This window comes from Notolepis coatsorum (genome assembly GCF_963971535.1).
Source record: "Notolepis coatsorum genome assembly, chromosome: 1".
Taxonomy (NCBI): domain Eukaryota; kingdom Metazoa; phylum Chordata; class Actinopteri; order Aulopiformes; family Paralepididae; genus Notolepis; species Notolepis coatsorum.
In genome coordinates, this window is record NC_140165.1 from 181,101,181 (window position 1) to 181,110,041 (window position 8,861).

The 8,861-nt window shown below is 45.8% G+C and overlaps 1 protein-coding gene across 1 annotated transcript in view; it reads right to left on the reverse strand.

Moving 5' to 3' along the window:
- tlcd2 (TLC domain containing 2) overlaps positions 1-5,661 on the reverse strand; it is a gene marked incomplete at its 5' end in the record, with an annotated part of 247,696 nt that extends 242,035 nt beyond the window's left edge. Inside the window, 2 exons of the mRNA XM_084328424.1 lie at positions 3,724-3,806; positions 5,483-5,661. Of these exons, the coding sequence (XP_084184550.1) occupies positions 3,724-3,806; positions 5,483-5,661 (262 nt within the window). The remainder of the gene's footprint in view (positions 1-3,723; positions 3,807-5,482) is intronic.
- Between the last annotated feature and the right edge of the window lie 3,200 nt (positions 5,662-8,861).

Below are 8,861 nucleotides of genomic sequence, written 5' to 3' on the forward strand. Positions count from 1 at the left end.
GAGAGGAGACGCACAGGTATGCCTCATAGACAGTGAGGGGCGCCGGTGTACAGTGACGTTAAAGAACGCTCTCTACATACCCTCGTTCCCACAAGAACTATTCTCTGTAAAATCTGCTACTGCGAACGGTGCCAAAGTGTTCTTCAATGAAGGTAAAGATGTTCTTGTAGAGCCTGACGGTACGCGATTTAACATAGGTGTACAAGAGAATGTATTATCTACAAACAGCGTGTAATGACAACGACAAGTGTAATAATAATGATATGTGTAATGTGACTGTCAGTCACGATATTCAGACATGGCATGAGATCATGGGTCATTGTAATTACGAGGATTTACTGAAACTGCAAGCAGTGACAGAAGGCATGCACATTAAAGGTGAAAAGCATAGACCTGACAAAGAATGTGAAGTGTGTATAAAGGGGAAGTTTACTCAATCGAGAAACAGAAGTCCCACAGAAAAAGTAAAGGTACCACTTGAGCTAGTTAACACAGATCTAGCCGGTCCAGTAAGCAACGATTCCATAGGTGGCTTTAAATATGTACAGTCTTTTACAGATGTGTGTACAGGGGCAGTGTTTGTTTACTTTCTCAAAGCAAAGAGTGACACACTCCAGGCCACGGAGAAATTCCTTGCCGATGTAGCCCCTTATGGCAACATAAGAACGGAACCGAGTTCACAAATAGAGAGTTCCAATCACTGTTGAGAAGGAACAAGATAAGACACGAGACGTCATGTCCTTACTCCCCGCACCAGAACGGTGTGGCAGAGAGGGAAGGACGTACTCTTTTCAAAATGGCTAGGTGTAAGCTAATAGATGGTGACTTACCAAAGAGTCTATGGCATTATGCGGTACAAGAAGCCACTTACACCAGAAACAGGTGTTTTAATAAGCACACGGGCACCACCCCGTATACAGCACTGACAGGGAAAAAGTGTAATCTAGCTAGAATGCACAAATTTGGATCAGTGTGTTATGCTTACCAGCAGGACAGAGGAAAGCTCGAGTCCAGATGTGGAAAAGGACTCTTTGTAGGGCACGACAAAGGAAGCCCCGCTTTTCTAGTCTATTATTGCGGTAAAGGGAAAGTGCAAAAACACAGGCTAGTCAAATTTGTCACAAAGACAACATGTGAGAACGAGACACAGACAGAGGAGCCAGAGCTGGACTCCAGAGTAAGGTGTGAAGAAACAGAGACACCTCAGCCTAGTGTACTTAGCACAGTCGTGCAGACAGACAGTCAGCAACCCCCAGAGGATGATGACGAGGAGCACCCGAGGGTGACGTCACGTGCCTCATGCAGTGGGAGGTATCCCTCACGGGAACACAAACCCCCAAAGTATCTGAAAGACTATGCCCAGAGAGAAAGTGACGAGGATGACAGTACACTTGTCACTTACCAGCATTGATTACTGCTACAGAGTAGTGAGTGGAGTACCTCAGACCTTTAAAGAGGCCAAGGTGTCCCCTGAATCAAGGAAATGGGAGAGAGCAATGGATGAGGAGATGAGGTCCCTAGAGGACAACCACACCTTTACTCTAACCAAGTTACCAGAGGGCAGACAGACAGTGGGAGGAAAATGGGTGTACTCAATCAAGGAGGGTATTGAAGGCCACGACAAGTACAAAGCCAGATTTGTAGCTAAAGGTTACAGTCAGAGGGAGGGGATAGACTACGGTGAAACATTCTCCCCCACAGCCAATCTGACCAGTGTAAGGGTAGTGATGCAGAAAGCAGCTGAGGACAGTTTGATTTTACACCAGATGGATGTGAAGACAGCCTACCTGCACGGACCCATAGATAGGGAGATATATATGGAACAACCTGAAGGTTACAAGAAGAAAGGAGAGAAGCTAGTGTGTAAGCTAGAAAAATCCATTTACGGCCTGAAACAGTCTGGGCGAAATTGGAACGAGATGCTTCATACATGTCTCATTGAAGATCACTTCCTACAGAACCCAGTAGACCCCTGTGTTTACTCAAGGGAGTCAAAACAGTCAGGAAAAGTGATAATTGTAATTTGGGTGGATGATTTGTTCATCGCAGCGGACAACACTAGAAACCTAGAGCAGGTGAAAAGTATGCTCTCCACCAGATTCAAAATGAAAGACCTAGACAGGTTAAAGCATTTTCTAGGCATGGACTTCGAACAGTCTGCCAGTTGTGTAAAAATATCCCAGAAGAGATATGTGGAGAAGATCCTGAAACATTTTGACATGCAAGAATGTAGGACAAGGGAAACACCATGTGATCAAAAACTAGACTACCAAGAGGATGCTCAGAAATTGACAGATGTAAAAATGTACAGAGAAGCTGTAGGTAGCCTCATTTATTTGACAACATGTACTCGCCCTGACCTATGTTTTGTAGTGAGTAAATTGTCACAGCATTTTGCTGATCCCACAGAGGAGCACTGGATTACAGCAAAACATGTTTTTCGTTATCTCAAAGGTACAGCAGATAAACAGCTTTGTTTCAGAAAGAGCAGCAAGGGCTTGGGGCTTAAAGCCTACAGTGATGCAGATTGGGCGGCAGACGCCACAGACAGAAGAAGTACCACAGGGTATTGTGTGAGTTTGAACACAGACAGCTCACTGGTTTCGTGGAAAACAAAGAAACAGCCCACAGTGGCACTGTCAACTTGTGAAGCCGAATACATGGCTCTAGCTATGACAATACAGGAATGTATTTATCTAGAACAACTGCTTGAAGGAATGGATACCTATGTATATAAGAAAACTGTTGTTTATGAAGACAACCAGGGAACCATTGCAATTGCTAGAAACCCTGTGTGCCGACAGAGGTGTAATCATGTGGATATAAAATATCACTTCATCAGATCTGTCATCAGGGAAGAAAGGATGACACTTGTTTATTGTCCTACAGACGACATGGTGGAAGACGCTATGACAAAGCCCGTCTCCAAACTGAAATTGAGAAGATTTGCAGAGGCCATGTGTGTAAATATTGGCTGTTATGTAATATTCTGCCATATTCTTTTTGATGTTCTGAACTGTATTATTTTCTTTAAAAGATGTTTTTGAAAAAGTTGTACAGTATACAAGACAACCATAAGTGGGAGTGTTGAAGTTAGATGTTATGTATGATTGCATGTAACTGTCTAACTGTTTCCACAAGAGGGCGCTATAGGTGCAAGGAGACGTAGCTATTGGGGCTGACGTCAGGAGAGAGGGTATATAAGAGATTGTTCCCTCCCCCCTCTTTCTCTTTCTCTTCCTCCATCGCTCTCATAAGGAAAAGGTCTCATGTGTACTGTTGGGTGCAATGTGATAATAAACCACGCCAAAGGCTAAAGAGAGAAACCTTGTCGTCCTGAACATATTATTGTTGCTCCACAGCTGACTCTGTCAACAGATGTCTATTTTAGCTTTGGATTAGGTATGTCTCCAGTGAGGTTAGGGTTACGTTTATACAAATGTGCGTAAAAGGAAAAGGGTGTGGAGAATTAAATCAGATATTTATATAAGTGTTCACTGTATTAGAGCTTTATTAACAGGTTATTGGGATCAAAAGTCTCACCTACCAACCCGACGGGGAATGTGGACATTAACCGTTTACCATTAACACACAGAAAGAAAGAAAAGAAAAAATCCACACAAAAAAAGGCTAGCAGTGGAGTGGGACAAACACACCCCCCATCAACCATCTCACCACATTACATTATACACTACTAGATAGGCATGGTAGCCCAGTACTCACCGATAGACACCGACACCAAAGCATGTGAAAACACAGAATGGGTCTCTATCAAATCTTCGGCCATTTGTGGGTGAAGGAAAAAGCTGAAATGGGAAAATGGGTGGAAATAGAAGTTTAAGAGACTTAAAAATAGTCGCAGTGGATGAGCGATGGTTTTCAGACAGTTTGTATAACTCTTTTTGACGTACACAACGGCATTTCTTCCCGTCAATTACTAGCCAGTATTGTCATGAATGAATGAATCAAAACTTTATTTAGCAGATTGCAGAATGGGTACAATACAGTACGGCTCAATACACACAATTGTTAAGGGAATGCAGACCAGAGAAAGACGTTTGTCTTGTTTACATCAGGTACGGGGCCCCTAGCCCCCTACGACTATGCGTGCACCTCATGGTACCAAAGCACCTCAAAGGCGCTTAAAACAAAATTACAAACATCACAAAACAAACTGGTCAGACTACTACTTGACCTTACCCCCAGAACCCACCTCACCCCTGCCCACTTTGACAACCTAGGATGGCTTAGAGTAGACGACAGAGTACAGCAACTTGCAATGGGCCTGGTCTACAAGATACACTACAAGACCAAGGTACCCATGTACATGTCAAAATACTTCCCAAAGGTCAGTGAATACCACGATCACAACACCAGAGGAAGCTCCACAAATCATGTTAAACCCAGATTCGGCTCAAACAAGGGACTAAATACGTTTAGCAATTATGCCACATCAATGTGGAACGGCCTACCTAAAGCTGTAAAGGAATGTGAATCCCTACCCACATTCAAAACCGCTCTTAAAGAGCACCTTCGGGAGGCTGCAATTCGAAACTGGCCACCGTAAATGCCCAAAACTCCCACCACCTCCTAATAGACAGTCTCCTCCCCACTGCATGTATATATTCCCTCCCCGCCGTATGTATATCTCTCTCCCACCCACCCACCCCCTCCTAATGTACAGTCCCCTCCCCATCATATGTATATACTCTGTCAGGATCTAGGGGTAATAGTACTGTATATTTGAATACCGTTTATGTCACAAATGTATCAGTACTAAATACCTATATGTCATAAATGTCTATATGAATTGAAAATGGGGGACCCAGATGTAAACAAGACGAAAGTCTTTCTCAGGTCTGCATCCCCTTAACAATTGTGTACTGAGCCGTACTGTATTGTACCCATTCTGCAATAAAGTTCTCATTCATTCATTCATTCACGTGACTAGCATGTCCTATAAATGGGGGACCCTGATGGAAACAAGACAAACGTCTTTCTCAGGTCTGCATCCCCTTAACAATTGTAGTATTGAGCCGTACTGTATTGTACCCATTCTGCAATCTGTTAAATAAAGTTTTCATTCATTCACCCTGTAAATAACTATGTACAAATGCCGAGATGTCACACCATGTTGCCTGTTACCTGTTATTGCACAATGTTTTTTGTATTGGATTCTATTATATGTTGTACCACTGTATTGCACATCGTTGCGGGCAAGACCACCCGCATTTCATTGTATACCTGTATGCCGTGACAAATAAAACTCTTGACTTCACTTGAGGGGGTACCCCCATTTTCAATTCATAGTGAGTCAATTCCCAACATAAATACCCCATTGGATATCAATATCAGTCAGTTATCATCAATCACACTATGAAACTTGTATTCAATATCCTACAATCGTGTAAAAGCTAATTTGATATGATAGTACTTTTCCAATTGATAGTATCCACAGGGACGTTCCAGTGGAAAAACTCACCAAAGAACAGCCCATGTGCCAGTGATAAGACTGTGGACGAAGGATGTTGAGATATTTCTCCATTTCCATGCGTTTCTACGGGCAGTCTCGGGCACCGGGACTTTGCTAAATCCAGTGTTAACAAGTCGAAAAAATCCAACTGAACCCCCAGTCGTTAAAATCACTGAATTCAACTCCATGGCTGACCGGTTGCCCAGAACCCCCAGAGCTATCCTTTTCTTCTCTTCGAGTCAAGGGCTGGAAGTCATGCGTCCAAACGGTGGCTGCTGCTGCGTTTGCGCTCAGGGTGGATGTATTTGCTTAGAATGACAAAGAAAACATGCTTTTATATCCTAGATTTTCGCATTTTCATCCCATGAAAAAATCCCATTACCCAATTAAAATGCGGGTTGTTTTGATGATTTTGTCTAGTGATAGTGAGCGCCGGGTTGTTTTGATGATAGTGAGCGCATCTGTCGAAATGTTCTCCGGAGGTGCTTATAGTTATATAAAACCTAAAAGTCAGCCTGGATCTGTATGACAAGTGTTGATATTCCTGAAATTGATGTCGAGCGACGCTAGATTTGTCAAACTCTTGTATTAAAATCCAATCTCCTCTTGCTTGTGTAACTTTAAACGACAGCTATCCCCGCCCCATAGTCTACTACAAGGGGGCGCGGTTATCGCCACATTCACGTTTTATTTGCACCAAATGAGCTTTCATAAGTCCCGCCTCATTCATTCATAAAAGTAACTGTTTCAGTATATCTTTTATTAAACTGAGGTTACAGCAGTGCGCATGTCAACACATCACATCCGGTCAAGCACCACTAGGTGTCCCTCTAACACAGGCTATAAACATATGCCTGTAACATCTCCTTTCCTTTAGCTGTTTGCAAATAATGATATGCTTGCATCTTGTTTATCAATCACAACTTCAAATGACATTCTAACATAACATTGCCCAACTGTTTTTTTTTTTTCTTTTTTTTTTTTTTTTTTTCAAAGTCCAGTCATCATAATAACATTACTTCGATGACATTCTAACATAACATTGCCCAACTTTACTCTTAAAAAAATTACAAGTCCAGTCGTTGTGGTGGCCACTCCGTGAGTAGACACCATGGCCTGCCGTGTCAGTACCCCTTGTCGTCACGCCCGTCACCGGTGTCCTCGGTGCGTGTGGCGTGCAGGGATGTTCCTCGCCACCTACCTCCCCTTGACTTGGGACAATCTGCGTCCCGGCAGAGGCTGTCACTCCAGTGACATGAGCTTGGTCAGGACTGCTTTGCTCCGGCCGTAGTATGTCCGACTGTTGTGCTTGGGCTGAGCGCTCCGCAACACGCAGATCCACTCGGTTGCGTCTGTAGTGTGTGCCGTCCACATCCACCACAAATGAGCGAGGAGCGACCCTCTGGAGGCATTGGCCCAGGCGCCACCTCCCTGTGCGATCACCGGGCAGAGGCTTCATCCTTATGTGATCTCCAACATTAAGCTCTGGAAGGTCCCTGGCAGCCGTGTCGTAGAATGATTTTGCGATCCGCCTTTTCCACCGCAGCTTCTCTGCTACTCCGTCCACCACCCGTGGTAGAAGCAGGCTGTCTGTGACCGGCAGTGAAGTCTTGAGCCTGCGTGCCATTAAGCGCTGGGCCGGGCTGCTGTCCATCCCCTCGGTGGGTGTGTTACGCCAGTGAAGGATGGCCAACCATGTATCCGTGCCATCCAATTTTGCCCGCTTACAGAGTGATTTGACAATCTTAACGGCCGACTCCGCCTTGCCGTTGGATTGAGGATGTCGGGGTGAAGACGTGACATGGGAAAAACCCCAGCTCGCTGCAAACCTCCTGAACCGCTCGCACGCAAACTGTGGGCCATTATCTGAGATCACCCTGTCTGGCTGTCCATAACGTGCAAACTGAGCTTTGCATCGTGTGATGAGTGTGTCAGCAGACAGATCCGGCAGATGATCGATTTCCCAGAAGTCTGAGTATTGATCTACAATGATAAGATAGTCCTTTCCCGCATATGAGAAAACGTCCATGCTTACTGCTTGCCACGGGCGTGCTGGTATGTCATGCGACATCATAGATTCCTTCTGCTGGACTCGTGCATACTCGTTGCATGCGGAGCAGTTTGCCACAAAGTCCTTTATTTCCGCTCTCATGTTTGGCCAGAAAAGGGTATCCCTGGCCCGCCTGTAACATGCCTCCCCACCAATGTGGCTAGTGTGTATGCGTTTGAGCAGTTCAGACCTCATGGCTTTTGGTATAATGACACACTGTCCCCTGTATAACACCCCATCTTGAACACTCAGCTCGTCTCTGAAGGGCCAGTATTCCCGCACTGCCAGTGGGGTGTCCTCTTTAAAGTCTGGCCAGCCACTGAGAATCACAGACGCCAGCTCCTGGAGCACATTATCTGTCTCTGTGTGCTGCACAATCTGGCCAAATCTAAAAGCCGTAACATTCAGGTGCTGCGCCTGGTCCAGTTGTGAATACTCTGCCTGGGTGCTGTCCACAGCGCACACAGCATGCTGCACGTACGGGGTGTCAGACCCATGGCACGGCAGGGTGGCCCTGCTCAGGGTGTCGCTGACATACATCTCGGGGCCAGGCTTGTAGACCACATCAAGATTATAGTTCTGCAGCTGCAGCAACATACCCTGGAGACGTTTCGGTGCACTCAGGAGGGGCTTCTTGAATATTGTGATCAGCGGCTTATGGTCAGTCTCTGCGGTGATAGTGTTCCTGCCATATAAGTACTGGTGGAATCTCTGGCAGGCGAAGACTATGCTCAGACACTCTTTCTCGATCTGAGCGTAGTTTTGCTCTGTCTGCGTCAGTGCCCTCGAGGCGAAAGCCACGGGCTGTCCCCCTTGCAACAAACAGCCCCCCAGCCCGGTCATGCTGGCGTCGCTCTGGATCGTAACAGGCTTTGTGATGTCATAATATTTGAGTACAGGTGTGCTGGTGACCATTCGCTTCACTTCACGCACCGCATCTTCATGTTTTGGCAACCAATGCCACATGACGTCTTTATCCAAGAGCCTGCGGAGCGGCTCACAGACCTCAGAGAGTTTTGGCAGAAACCTTGCTAGATACGTCACAAATCCAATAAAGCGCTGCACCGCTTTCACGTCTGTGGGCGTTGGCATTTCCAGCACGGCACGTGTTTTCTCTGGGTCAATTTTCAGTCCCTCCGCAGACAGTATGTGGCCGTGGAAGTGTACGGCCTTGAGTTTGAATTGCAGCTTGCGCTCACTCAGCCTGAGTCCCACTGCTCTGCATCGTTCCATGAGAGCACTCAAGTTTTTGTCGTGATCCAGTTCGGCTTCGGCATCCGTATCGCCACATCCGACCACCAGGATGTCATCAGCGATCGGTTCGATACCGGCCAAGCC